Here is a 14715-nt window from a genome sequence, read left to right as displayed (position 1 = left end):
GAAACTAGATTAAATATGACAAAGACAATTATTAACAGAATTTCAACTTAGAATAACAAGATCTAAAAATCAATCACAAAGGTAACAGAAAATTAAATACAAAGAGAAAAAGATTAGGATTCATACCAACGAGGGAATAGTGTTAACTCGAACAACAAGAAGGGGTCGTGGATGCCGATCAAAGGCAGTTCGAGCAAGCTTCGATTGTTGATACTCATAGAAACCATGGAATCTGGTGAATCGAAGTTCGACTTCTATGACATCAACAATACAACCTTATTCGGAGCCGGTGTGGAGGTGAAAACTTGAGACAATAGCAATTTCGGGTTGGAGATAAGAAAATAAGAGGAAGAGAGAAGGAGAAAGGTATAAACTTTATGGAGTTGAGGTAATTGATTGGCAGTGGAGCAGCAACGACAGTGAGGTGGTCGGCCGTAGTGGAGGGCTTTCGGGGTGAAATGGGTATGAAATGATAGATCTCGAGGAGATTTATCTATTTATGTGTGTTTTACAAGGTATGGAAGGTTAGATTTTGCCGGATTTTAGGGTGGCGGCGGCTATGGTTTTTTCGGATTTAGGTAGATTTGGTGAGATTGAGGGTGATTTCGGGGATTTGAGAATTGGATATGGGTAGAGGATAAAAAGAGGAGAAGATTGTTATAATTTGGGGGTCTTTGGAGGTTGGCCGCCGGTGGGCGATTTTCGGTGGCGGAGCATAGAGGCAGTGGGCGGAGGGATGAGAGAGAGTGAAGAGAGGAGAAGAGAAGAAACTAGGGCAAAAATGGGGGCAAACATCTGGTAATTGGGGTTTTAAATATTAGAAGGGAGATTGAATGGTGGCCTTTGTATCATGAGGAAATGGATGGGTGAGATTGAATCTTGAGGCTACTAAGCAAAACAACGTAGTTTAATGTCCTAATTACGTCATTTTGGTTATGCTGTCAGACCACTTGGCTGGACGGGTACTAGGCTCGATTTTGTGGGTATGTTTTGGCATAATTCGGCTAAACAAAGCATCAATCCAATCCCTTAAACCCTTAAGAAAGTTATTTAATAATCTAATGCTAAAGTCTATAAACACACACAATAAACTTAGAAAAAAATATAATGTAGGAGAAATAGAAAGAGCAAAAATTAAATATTTACAACTGCCCTCTTTGTTTGAGAACATGAAGAGTTTTCGTGCAAAGAAAGTGAATACCATAGCTAATTTTGCTCATGTATCACTCCAATGAAAGCATTTGTTTGGAAAAAGGTGGCAGAACCTTGCTTTCCAGGTGGCCTACATATCCTTGGCTATAAAGGAATCAAGTCAGTATAGTTCTGGGAAGATTTGATAGATGGGACTACGAGACACTAGATTTAAGACTGTTGTTGCTGTTATTGTTACTTGCTGCTTACATCAACATGAAAATAGAAGAGAACTAAACTTGCTCGCTTATGTTTACCTTAGATTGGATCTTGATGCTCTTTGAAAAAAATAATTATGACTCAATCTCAGTTGCTTGCTATCCTGATCCGAAATTGAGAAGATGAATCCTGAGACGCTGAGTTGCTGACACATTATCAAAGCTAACTCCAACTATCTGGTGATCTAAAGACTTCTTTATTCTGATGTGAAACTGAAACCACATGTTTTAATCGTCACATGTGCTCTACGACGGGGCCTGCAAAGCCATCAAAGACGAACAAAAGTTTATGCTCCATTTTGCACTAGGAACATTTTGTGAGTTATTGGAGAAAACTATAGGCTATCTAATTTATTGAAAGGAATACAATGAAAGTAGTATAAACTAGCTATGTGACGATATGCAACCACGAGGTAGTACCATGTGTTACCAAAATGAAACGTAATCAGGGGTTGGTACCTGTATTACTGAAAAGGAATGTAATCAGGGGTTGGTACCCTGTATTACTGAAGAGGAAATATAACCAGGGATTGGAGACTTGTATCACTAAAAGAAATATAACCAGGAGTTGGCGCCATGTATCACTAAGGGAACGTAACCAGGAGTTGGTGCCCTGTATTACTAAAAAGGAATGTAACCAAGGGTTTGTACCCTGTATTACTGGAAAACAAATGTAACCAGGGGTTGTCGCCCTGTATCACTAAAAGAAAATATAACGAGGGGTTGGCACCATATATCACTAATGGAACGTAACCAAGGGTTGTTGCCCCATATTACTGAAAAGGAATGTAACCAGGGGTTGGTACCCCGTATTATTGAAAAGGAATATAACCAGGGGTTGACGCCCTGTATCACTAAAAGGAAATATAACAAGAGGTTGGCGCCATGTATTACTAAGTGAACGTAACCAAGAGTTGGTGCCCTGTATTACTGAAAAAATGTTAAATCCCTCTAGGCGAAAAAGTTCTACCTGAGTCAAGCTAAGTAAAACAGCCTTATCGAAGAGTACCTCTACCCCAAAATATGAGCTGAATCCCTTTAGGTGAAAAGGTTCCACCCGAGTTAAGCTATGTAAAACAACATGCGCGAAGAGTACTTCTATATAAAAATATGTGCTAGATCCCCCTAGGTGAAAAGGTTCTACCTGGGTTAAGTTACATAAAACAACCTGATCGAAGAGTACTTCTCCCCGAAAATATCAACTGGATCCCCTTAGGAGAAAAGGTTCTAGCCGAGTTAAGCTACGTAAAACAGCCTGAGCGAAGAGTACTTCTACCATGAAATATGAGCTGGATTCCCCTAGGCAAAAAGGTTCTACCTGAGTTAAGCTACGTAAAACAACGTGAGTGAAGATTACTTCTACCCTAAAATATGAACTGGATCTCCCTAGGCGAAAGGTTCTACCTGAGTTAAGCAACAAAAATGGGAGGTATGAAAGTGATGCATGCTGAAAATAAAAGAAAATGGAGATTTTGAGGAACTTACCTTTGGTGATATTCGTCCTTTGAGAATCGCACTGCTTTGTTCCTGCTTCAAATAAAGAAAAATTGGGAGTTTTCAAAGTGGTGGTCGGTTTGTGGACTTGATGCATTGAGTAATTTGAATTCATGACCACTTCGCTGTTGAAGAACTTATTCTAGTGTGGTACCAAGGTGCTCGGATACTCCGTATCACTCTTTGGAGACCTTGGCTTTCCGATGTTGCCCCCCCGCTATAACCTACCTGGATGTTCATGGTATCCCTAACCCTTGTCCCTAAGTCAAGGCAATTTTTTCTTTAAAATCAAACTTAGTTGTCTTGCACCCAGTACTAGTTTGTGTATGTAGTGCTTATCAACTTTTCCCATGAAGCAAGTCCTGCTTAGGCGACCTTTCGGTTTCTTTGAGACACTTTGCTCGGCTTATGAAAAGAGATCACAGATAGATTCATGCCTTCGTCAATGCTGTATGTGCCCCAAATTATGCTCGATATTACAGGGAAACTATAGCTAGTTTTGCAACTATTTCTTTGCTTCGCTTTTGATGCAAGATTAGACCGAAAGGGACTCAAAGAAAATTATGGGTAAAACTAGAAGAGAAATTTAAAGTGATAAACAAATTTGTTTAAACAACAGGTGTTCTTTTCGGTGAAAGGAATAGGAAGATTTATCTGGAGGCATGTGTCGACTTCAATGAACCATGACATGCATTCTGGACGAGACACCTCATCTGTCTGAGCTGTCTAATTCTTAAAATTTGTCGCAATTCATCTTGAAACTGTATTGGTTGTGCTCATGTTGGAGTATCAGAGACCCTCATTCGGCTAGTAGCGCCCTTTGCGGGTTTTCACCAACTGACCTCTCTCATTGCTCTACTCATCGTTGTCTTATGGTGCCCATATGGGTTTTCACCAATACGACTCTCTCATTTCTCTGCTCACTGTCGCCTTGCGGTGCTCATGCGGGTTTTCACCGATAAGACTCTCTCATTTCTTTTTTATTTCTTTTTTGTTTTTCTTTTATTGATTTTTCGTCTCCCTTGACTAAGATACTGTATGCGACAGGTTGTCCGACACCCTTGGCATAGTGACTTCAACATTCTTAAATATCGATCAGAAGGTCTTAACGGGAAAAGGTAAAAAGAACCTTGAACTGAATTGTAACTTTTGGAACCTTTTTATAGAATTAAGATAAAAATAAACAAACTTCTACCCAAGTTTTGGAGTATTGGGGATATGCATTTTTTGTTGTGATGGGATCGAACCCAGGATAAGGTTGCATACGTATCCTTTCAGAATCAGGTCGAACATAGTTCACTGACTCGGAAGATTTGTTGATGATTTGTTTTTCTTTTTTTTTCATTTTTGTTTTTACAAGTACATAGGTTCCAAAAGAGGGAAAATAAAGAAGACAAATACGGCCAAAAGGGTTAACAAAAAGGTGACACCTATTTGGGATAGTGAGCAATGATAGCCTTCGTCATCTTGATGTGAAAAAATCATTCGTGAAAGTTCCGCAGTGGGTATATATTAAGCATAATATATTTTGACTACATCTGCATTAATAGTCATGTCTGGTACCCGTCCTTCTTCATCTACCAAGTGCAAGGCCCATTTTGGTAACACTTTCTTGATGATGTAGGGTCCTTGCCAGTTCGGGGAGAACTTTTCTTTAGCTTCTACTTGGTGCAGAAGGATGCATTTCAAAACGAGTTGGCCCACCTCAAAGTACCTTGGGCACACTTTCTTATTATAGGCACGTGCCATTCTTTGCTGCTATAATTGGCTGAAACACACTATCGCTAGCTGTTTTTCATAAATCAACATTAGCTGCTCTAATTGTGTCTTGACCCACTGAGTGTTTTCTATCTCTGATTCTACAATGATTTGGAGAGAGAGAATTTTGACTTCAGCCGGTATTACAGCTTCAGTTCTGTATACCAGCAAATAAGGAGTTGCACCAATGGATGTGCGAGGAGTCGTGTGGTATCCCAAAAGCTCAAAAGGCAACTTTTCATGCCATTGCCTAGACCCTTGGATCATCTTCCTGAGAATCTTCTTGATGTTCTTGTTTGCCGCCTCAATGGCTCTGTTGGCTTTTGGTCGGTAAGGGGCAGAAAGGCGAAGCACAATTTTAAATTGCTCGCATACCTCCTTCATTAAATAACTATTTAGGTTGGCTGCGTTGTTAGTGATAATGGTCTTCGGGATACCAAAGCGACAGATGATATTGGAATGAACAAAGTCTACCATTGCTTTCTTAGTAACTACTTTGAAAGTGACGGCCTCCACCCACTTGGTGAAGTAATCAATTGCAATCAAAATAAATTTATGCCCATTTGAAGCCTTTAGATCGATTGCCCCAATAATATCCATTACCCAAGCAACAAAAGTCCAAGTAGAGGATATGGGATTCAATTCTGATGGAGGCAAGTGAATTAGGTTGCCATGAATCTGGCATTGGTGACACTTGCGAAGAAAGCTGAAGCAATCTCGCTCCATAGTAAGCCAATAATTCCCTGCCCGCAAAATCTTCTTCGCCAAAACATATCCATTCATGTGAGGCCAACATACCCCCGAATGCACTTTACTCATGATCCACTTAGCTTCTGTGGTATCTATGCATCTCAACAAGTTCAAATCTGGGGTCCTTTTGTACAAAATTTCACCATTCAGGAAGAAACCACTGGCGAACCACCTTATAGTTCTTTTTTATCTCCCTTGGCATGCTCCGGGTATTCCCTTGTTTTCAGGAATCGTTTTATGTCATGATACCATGGTTCACTATCTGGTTCTATCTCAATTGTATTGCAGTAACCGTGTTGACTATGAACTTGGATTTCTAGAGGACCAATATGAGTGTTGCCTGGATAAGGGAGCATCGAGACTAATGTAGCCAAGGCATCGACTAGCTTGTTGTGAACCTAGGAATATACCTGAACTCGATGGTTTTGAATCTGTTGCTTAGGTCTTGCACACATTGTCTGTATGGAATAAGCTTGATGTCTCGAGTCTCCCATTCGCCTTGGGATTGTCGGATAAGCAAGTCGTAATATACCATAACCAATAGTTCATGCATATCTAGATCAAGGGCCATTTTTAGACCCATGATACTAAACCAGTATTCTGCTATATTATTGGTTTAGAAGAATCGAAGTTGTGTCGTTGTAGGGTAATGGTGTACAATAGGTGAGATGAAGATTGCCCATATCCCAATTCCTTTGATATTGACAGGCCCATCAAAATACATTTTCCATACATGGATGTCATCCGGAACTACTTCCTCTATTGAGTTGACCTCTTCGTCTGGAAAGTATGTGCTCAGTGGCTCGTGATCATCATCGACTGGATTCTCTGCTAAATGATATGTCAAAGCCTGTGCTTTCATTGTAGTGCGAGTGACATAGACGATGTCGAACTCTGTGAGCAGAATCTTTCATTTTGCGAGCCTGCCAGTGGGCATTGGCTTTTGGAAGGTGTACTTCAAAGGATCCATTCTTGATATGAGGTAAGTAGTGTTGGACAAAAGATAATGTCTCAGCTTTTGAGCGACGCAAGTCAGGGCACAACATGTCCTCTCCAACAGGGTATACTTGACTTCATAATTGGTGAACTTCTTGCTCAAGTAGTAGATTGCAAGTTCCTTTTTTCTTGTCGCATCATGTTGACCCAGAACACATCTAATGAAATTATCCATAACCAATAGATATAAAAATAAAGGCCTACCAGGCTCGGCCGGGACCAAGACAGGGGGTTTGGACAGATAGTCTTTGATTTCGTCGAATGCATTTTGGAAATCTTTTGTCCACTTAATAGCAACATCCTTTTTCAACAACTTAAAGATGGGATCACAGTGGTTGTGAGCTGAGTAATGAATCTACTGATGTAGTTCAACCTCCGAGCAAACTCATGACTTCAGTTTTGTTCTTTGGGGGGGTGGTAGATATCGAATGAACTTTATCTTAGATAGATCCTATTTGATGCCTCTATGGCTGACTATAAACCCAAGGAGCTTCCCAGACGAAACCCCAAATGCATACTTGGCTGGATTGAGTTTAAGGTTATACCTTCGCAGCCGTTCGAAGAACTTTCTCAAATCCTATATTTGACTTTATGATGACATCATCGACATATACTTCAATCCCTTTATGCATAATGTCATGAAAATGGTGGTCATATCCCTCATGTAAGTTATCGTTGCATTTTTCAACCAGAATGGTATGTCCATGTGACAATACATACCCCATAGAGTGGTGAAAGCAGCCTTTTCTGCATCATCCTCATCTATTAGAATCTGGTGGTATCTGGCATAGAAATCCACAAAAGATTGTATCTCATGCTTTGCGTAATTATCTACAAATATGTGGATGTTTGGTAAAGGAAAGTTATTATAATGACCCGACCGGTCATTTTGAGCTCTAGTGCGTCGTTCAGCGATTTGAGGCCCTGGGTAGCTTCTATTCATGTTCTATGACTTGTACGCATGGTTGAAATTGAATTTCTGGAAGTTCGGATTTGATTCAGATGGAAAACTTGTCATTTCAGAAGATTAAAGTTGGAAGAGATCATTAAGGTTTGACTTTTGAGTAAAGGACCTTAAAATCAGGATTTGAATGTTCCAATAGGTTCGTATGATGATTTCAGAGTTAGGCGTATGTTTGTGTTGAGTATCGGGTCCCCCGAGTGTTATCAATATCCGTTTGGAATTTCGAGCCTTGAAATAGGTTCGTATCATGATTTATGACTTGTACGCAAAGTTTGGCGTCATTCCGGAATGGTTTGATAGGATTCGGACGCGTTCGCCGAAGTTTGGAGGTTTGAAAATTTAAAGAAATGGCCGTCAATTCGTAAGATTTGATGTTGTTGATGTGATTTTACGCCTCGAGTACGTTCACCATGTACTTTGGGACTTGTTGGTATATTTGAGCGGGGTCCCGTATTTGAATCGGATTGAAATCGGATCAATATTGGATTTAGGTGATTGCTGGAGCTGCTGAAGTTCTGGTGTTATTGCACCTGCGGGGGGTTTGGCCGCAGGTGCGGACACGCAAGAGCGATGGAGGTCATCGCAGAAGTGAAGAAGGCCAACTAGGGGTAGGGTCACAGGTGTAAAGTTTGGGCGCGCAGATGCGCATCCGCAGAAGCGGAGAAGACGCCATAGATGCGGAATCTGGGCCTTTGCTACTGGACCGCAGGTGTGGTCGTGCGCCACAGATGCGGGCTCGCAGGAGAGGTCAGTGCTCCGCAGAAGCATGACTGCAGGAGCGGATTTTGTCCCTAGAATAGGATTTTCCTGGGCTTAGAAGGGAACCACACTTGCGATAGATTTGTCCGCAAGTGCGGAGTCGCAGGTGCGACAGTCTGGCCGCATGTGTGAAATCACTGAGCAGTGGGGTGCTTTTAATTCGAGACTTAGCCCATTGCTTTCACATTTTGCATTTGGTTGGGCGATTTTTGGAGCTCTTGGAGGGGAGATTTTCATCATCTATTTTGAGGTAAGTTATTCCCACTTGTTTTAAGTTAAATACATAGATTCTAAAAGGATTTAAACAGGAAAAATAATTAGTGTAAATTGTGGGATTTTGGTAGAAAACCTAAAAGTTAAATACATATATTCTATATTTGAGTTCATGGCGTCATGAGTAAAGTTTATCTTTGAAAAGTTTCAGAATCCGGGCACGTGGGTCCAAGGGTTGACTTTATTGAATTTTCCAGCGGACTTGGGAATTGTTATAAATTGATTAATTATAAGCATTGGGGTATATTTTGATTGAATTGCACATTGTTTGACTAGTTTCAGATCGTTTGGCTTTATGTAGAGAACTTAAAGAGGTATTGGAGCCGGTTATGGAACTTCGGAGTGAGGTAAGTCTCCTGTCTAACCTTGTGAGGGGGAAACTACCCCTAGGTGATGTCGTAGAGAATTTCGGGTTGGAATTTGGTTCTAAGTCTTGTGGGATAAGGTAGTAGGAAGGGTCTTCAGTCTAGTTTGAGCTAATGTGATCACATGGGTTGTAGTGGCACGAGTAGGTGCACGAGGTGTCAAATAGTGATTTTGGACAACTATGAAACAATTCTTGGCACGTTCGAGGATGAACACATGTTTAAGTGGGGGAGAATGTAACGACCCGACCGGTCGTTTTGAGCTCTAGTGCGTCGTTCAGCAGTTTGAGGCCCAGAGTAGCTTCTCTTCATGTTCTATGACTTGTACGTGTGGTCGGAATTGAATTGAATTTCAGGAAGTTCAGAGTTGATTCGGATGGAAACATTCTCATTTCAGAAGCTTAAAGTTGGAAGAGTTGACTAAGGTTTGAATTTTGAGTAAACGACCTCGGAATCGGGACTTGAAGGTTCCAATAGGTTGGTATGATGATTTCAGATTTAGGCGTATGTTCGGGTTGAGTATCGGGTCGCCCAGGAGCATTTCAGCGCTTATTGTGAAAAGTTGAAATTTTGAAGGTTTTAGAATTTTCTAAGTTTGGTTTGAAGTGGAATTTGGTGTTATCGATGGCCGTTTGGGATTCTGAGCCTTGAAATAGGTTTGTATCATGATTTATGACTTGTACGCAAAGTTTGGCGTCATTCCAAAATGTTTTGATAGGATTCGGACGCGTTCGTCGAAGTTTGGAGGTTTGAAAATTTAAAGAAAGGTTTTGGCCGTCGATTCGTACGATTTGATGTTGTTGATGTAATTTTAGGCCTCGAGTAGGTTTGCCATATGTTTTGGGACTTGTTGGTATCTTCGGACGGGGTCTCGGGGGCCCCGAGTTTGAATCGAATCAATGTTGGATTTTAGGTGATTGCTGGAGTTGCTGAAGTTCTGGTGTCATTGCACCTGCAGAGGGTTTGGCCGAAGATGCTGACATACAGGAGCGAGGGAGGTCATCGCAAAAGCGAAGAAGGCCAGCCAGGGGAAGGGTCGCAGGTGCAGAGTTTGGGTGCGTGTACGCGCATCTACAGAAACAGAGAAGGTGCCGTAGATGCGGAATCTGGGCCTTTGCAACTGGACCGTAGGTGCGGTCATGTGCCGCAGACGTGGGATCGCAGGAGTGGTCAGTGCTCCCCAGAAGCGTGACCGCACGAGCGGACTTTTGTCCGCAGAAGAGGATTTGCCTGGGCTTAGAATGGAACCGCACCTGCGATGGATTTGTCCACAGGTGCGGAGTCGCAGGTGCCACTATGCGGCCGTAGGTGCGAAATCGTTGGGCAGTAAGGTGCTTTTAATTCGAAACATATCCCATTTCTCTCACATTTTGCATTTGGTTGGGCGATTCTTGGAGCTCTTAGAGGGGAGAAATTGTGGTAGAAAACCTAGAATTTGGTATTGTTGGATTTTGACCACGAAGTTGGACAAATAGAATTTGGAATAAATCATATATTTGAGTTCATAATGTCGTGGTCCCAAGGGTTGACTTTATTGACTTTTCGAGCAAAGTAGGGAATTGTTATAAATTGATTAATTATAAGCATTGGAGTATATCTTGATTGAATTGCACATTGTTTGGCTAATTTCAGATCGTTTGGCTTTGAGTCGAGAAGTTAAAGAGGCATTGGAGCCGGTTATGGAACTTTGGTGATGTAATTGTTATGTATGCACAGGGTGACGAGAGTCCGTACGTAGCTAAACCATATTTATGTTCGGGTATACTTAGGACTTTATCATGTCATATATATATATATATATATATATATATATATATATAAGGTTAAGCCTTATCCCTTGAGTTGTTGGCAAGTTATTTGAGAAACGGTAAAGGTTTTATTCACTTTGTGCTCATGTACTGTATTGTAAGCACGTGTCTCGTAACTCAATCATTTCCTTCCTTTCTTGTGGAGAGGGCCAAAATCCTCGGCAGTATAATAGATGCATCTATGGTTCGTGCCGCTTGACCCTCAATAGTGTTCCGGATCGGGCCGAACAACCTCGGCATAATCGTGCGTTATATTCCTGGCAATCCGAATATTCACGAGATTATCTTTCTACTGATGCCCAACATTTTATATGGTACTTCTTATCCGTTTGTTACTGGCACATGATACATCTGAGTTGTTGAGGTAGAATACAAGACTGAGAAATTCATACTTTAAAAGAAATATTTGGAAGATCAGGTAACTTCACATCTGCTTATGATTTATTATATTGCTTTGTTGGACCTCTAGTAAAGTGTCGATGTTAACCTCTCGTTACTACTTCTCCTGAGTTATGCTAGATACTTACTGAGTATGCGTTTATTTACGTACTCATGCTACACTTCTGCACTAAATGTGTAGGATCTGACAGGTTCAAATGATGGTTATTTTGGCGCGTAGGCGCAACTACTGAGGAGACTTTATGGTGAACTACATTGCAAGCTATGTATCGTAGCCCACAGAGTCTTCATCGTACCGTTTACTTTATCATGTCTTATTTACATTCTGGACAGATATTGTATTATTATTGTACTCCTTAGTAAATGCTCATGTTTGTGACACCGGGTTTTGGGATGTTCTAGAATTTGCTTAACCTCGATATACTTTTACTTGTATATTATATAAATTATATTTATCTACGACTTTAATGCATTTACGTCTCCACCTAACAAGATTCATGATTTTAAAAATAATAAAATGAATAATTAAGTTGTTAGTTCACCATTGGCTTGCCTAACAACGACGTTGGGCGCCATCACGACCTATAGTGGATTTTGGGTCGTGACAGTTATCCTTTGGAGTCACTTTGTTCAAGTCTCTACATTCAACACACACTCTAGTTTTTTCATCCTTCTTCAGCACATCCTCAACACTTTCCACCCAGGTAGTGTCTGACCACATTAGCGCTCAATTGCTTCATAATTTCCTCTTTGATTTTATCACTCATGGTCGTTTTAAATTTTCGTTGCTTTTGTTGGACTGGTGGAAGTCAGGATACGTGGGAAGCTTATGAACCACTAGATCAACACTTAAATCCGGCATATCATCTCTGGTTTTTTGTTCAATGTGAATGCTTATCTTTGTTTCTCTAACTTCTTCATGAATTTTGATATTAATTGGCTCAGTTTCATTGAGGTTGGACTTAGGCTTGTTTTCAAATTGTTCTACTTCTCTTTTTATTTCCTCAACAGCCCCATCTTCATCATATTCAACCTCTTGATGTATTATTTCAAAATTAAACAGCTTTTTAAGATCTGGGCGTGAATTCTGCATACATGTCATGTTATTAAAGCCAGCATTAACAAAACTAAAATGGAAACAAAATGATAAGAATTAGAAAAAAGGAAAAGATACAGAGCTTAATAAGAAACTGAACTGCATTTCATTGAATTTGGAAGGATAGAAGGGTTAACATCAAAACAAAGCAATCATACTGAGATGTTTGGATTACAACCCTGAAAGTAACCCAAATACAAAAATAAGCTGCAAAAGCAAACTACCAAGTCTCTTTCCTCTTGGGGAGATGAGTTACTTCCCAATTGTTGAGCATGGTGTCTGGACCAATTAGTTGCCTATCGGCACGACTATTGCCTTCACTAGCCTCGATCATATTCCCTTCAGAAAACATCTGGTTGAGGACATGGCAAATTTCATCAATGTTTTCCTGCGGCGAGGAATTTTGACCCTTTTGGAGTCTTGGCTTGACAAAAGTGTAGAAAATGTGAGGGAATGATTTCTGCAAGACCCACCCATGCCTTTTGCGGTGCTTGGATTTGTCTTCATCTACTTATCTTGGCTTGAAGCCAAAGCCAAAACTACCCTTGTTACCAAAGGGACAAATGGGTTTCAAAATTCCTTACAGTTATGCCCCCAAGCCTTTTCCTAGCTCATAACCATGTCTCAGCATAAGTACAGCCACCATTACAGATGTGGCGGAAAGACGATAATGCAAAATGGGGCTTCCTTCCTCAACATGGTCCACAACAACCACTTCGAAAGCCTAATAGACAATTGACTCACTCCCTTCCTTGGCCTCAATACACGATATTAACAGGTATTTTTAAATGGATGACTCATCTTCTCCGTGAATAATAATTTCTTGCCTGTCATGCTGGAACTTGAGCATCTGATGCAAAGTGGATGGAACTCCTCGAGCCATATGGTTCCATGGCCTTCCAAGAAGAAAGTTATAGGAATTTTCCATGTCCACTACTTGGAATACAATTTCAAAATCAACTGGCCCAATTGTCATGGTGAGGCTAATTTCCCCAATGATATCTCTCGCTGAGCCATCAAAAGCCCGGATGCGAATATTGCTGGGTCGGATTCTATCTATATTGATCTTCATACTTTACAAGGTAGAGAGAGGGCATACATCTACGCTCGAGCCTCCATTAACCATGACTCGCTTTACATAATGCCCCTCATATTTGACAGTCAGGTGCAAAGCCATATTGTGCCCTGCTCCCTCCTCGGGGAGTTCATCATCAGTAAAAGTGATTTTGTTTACCTCAGTAAACTGATTCACTGTGGTCTTCTCTAAGACATGTGCCTCGTTCAGGATCTTGATTAGTATACGGGCATGCTCTTTTGAATGTATGAGTAGAGATAGCAGAAAGATTTGAGCAGGAGTCTTTCTCAACTGATCAACGATTGAGTAATCCTGAACTTTTAACTTTTTCAAAAACTTTTCCGCCTCTTCTTCAATGACTAGTTTCTTTATTGGCATTTGGCCTTCTCTGATTTGCTTTGCCTTTCTCAAATCTTCTAGAGAGTAACACCTACCCGATCGAGTCAAATCTCCAATTTTCCCCACTTCTTCTATGATTTCCTTGCCTCTGTAGGTCACCACAATTTTGTTGTAGTTTGAAGGAATGGTTTTCGTGCTTGTCAAACGGGGTTGCATGGCGAGTTTGATTAGGATCGGCTCTGTTATACCTTTTGTACCACCTTGATTCTTCCTCATGACGGGGTGGCCTCCTAGGACATACAACCTTGGGCTTGGAACACTGGAGCGAACTTCCAACCTCGAGATTTTTGGAACAAATAAAGTTGCCTTCTCTGTGCTCTGGGCGCCTTTCACAATCAACGACACATCTCGGCTTGGACTTACTTCCAGTCTTATTACTTCTTGAATCGTTCCCACTGTCATTTATGCTCGTCCAACCGGCTTGTATTCATGATCTCATCCAATTATTCCCTCAAAATGAACATCATTGTGTGCTAGCAATGGGTTATTTGTCACAGTAGGAGGGTTCTCGTCATTTGTCACCACAATCAACTTTTCAGCTATGAGTTTTTCTATGGCTCTTTTCAGAGTCCAATAGTCATCAGTGCTATGCCCCGGGGCACCTGAATGATATTCACATCTAGCATTTGATTGAAAGCCATGTGTATCGGGATGTATGTGGTGGGGAGCAATCGGTCCAATCATGCCCATATGCTTCAACTTTTGGAACAAAGTAGAGTATGATTCAGCCAATAGAGTGAAAGTTTCCACCGGCCTCTACTCTCGACCATAATCCTGCCTGGGGTAAGAATTGTAGGGTGCCCGAAAAATTTGCTGTTGAGGTCGCGAAATCCTTGGAGATGGAACCGGGCATTAGACATTGTGTATTGTGTTGGGCCCATAGAATATTGAGGAATTGATGGAGGATAGTAATGTTGAGGGTAGCTAGACTGCCCCTGCTGAACTTGCATATAAGGGTGCGATGCCCCTCTTTGAACTTCTCTGGACCCTGAAGTCATCATGGACCCTCCATTTCTCTTCTTTCTATTTGCCAAACTTTTCGACCCATTTTGGATTGCTTGGGTGGTAGCTTTGAGGGCAGCATGCCTTACAATTCTGCTAGTCTTGAGGCCATTTTCAACCATTTTCCCTATCTTGATCGCTTCCCATTGTAGACATCATGTTTTGGAA

The 14715-nt window shown here is 41.1% G+C and overlaps 1 protein-coding gene across 1 annotated transcript; it reads right to left on the bottom strand.

Moving 5' to 3' along the window:
* Positions 1 to 4661: 4661 nt before the first annotated feature.
* LOC138892892 (uncharacterized) lies at positions 4662 to 6273 on the bottom strand. The gene is made up of 2 exons (XM_070176645.1): positions 6070 to 6273; positions 4662 to 5339 (listed from the first exon to the last, which is right to left on the bottom strand). Exons 1-2 carry the CDS (start codon positions 6271 to 6273, stop codon positions 4662 to 4664), a joined length of 882 nt encoding a protein of 293 aa, XP_070032746.1.
* Positions 6274 to 14715: the final 8442 nt, after the last annotated feature.

The sequence above is a fragment of the Nicotiana tomentosiformis genome, chromosome 5 (genome assembly GCF_000390325.3).
Source record: "Nicotiana tomentosiformis chromosome 5, ASM39032v3, whole genome shotgun sequence".
Classification (NCBI taxonomy): domain Eukaryota; kingdom Viridiplantae; phylum Streptophyta; class Magnoliopsida; order Solanales; family Solanaceae; genus Nicotiana; species Nicotiana tomentosiformis.
The sequence above is the reverse complement of the archived record's forward strand: the minus strand, read 5'-3'. Positions and strand labels throughout refer to the sequence as shown.

Bases quoted from the DNA above. Each gene is read 5' to 3' on its own strand.
- LOC138892892 (XM_070176645.1), bottom strand. From the start codon at position 6,273: ATGAAAGCACAGGCTTTGACATATCATTTAGCAGAGAATCCAGTCGAT. The intron at 5,340-6,069 runs GTACACCATTAC...CACCAATGCCAG, and splicing joins CAATCTTCATCTCACCTATT to ATTCATGGCAACCTAATTCA.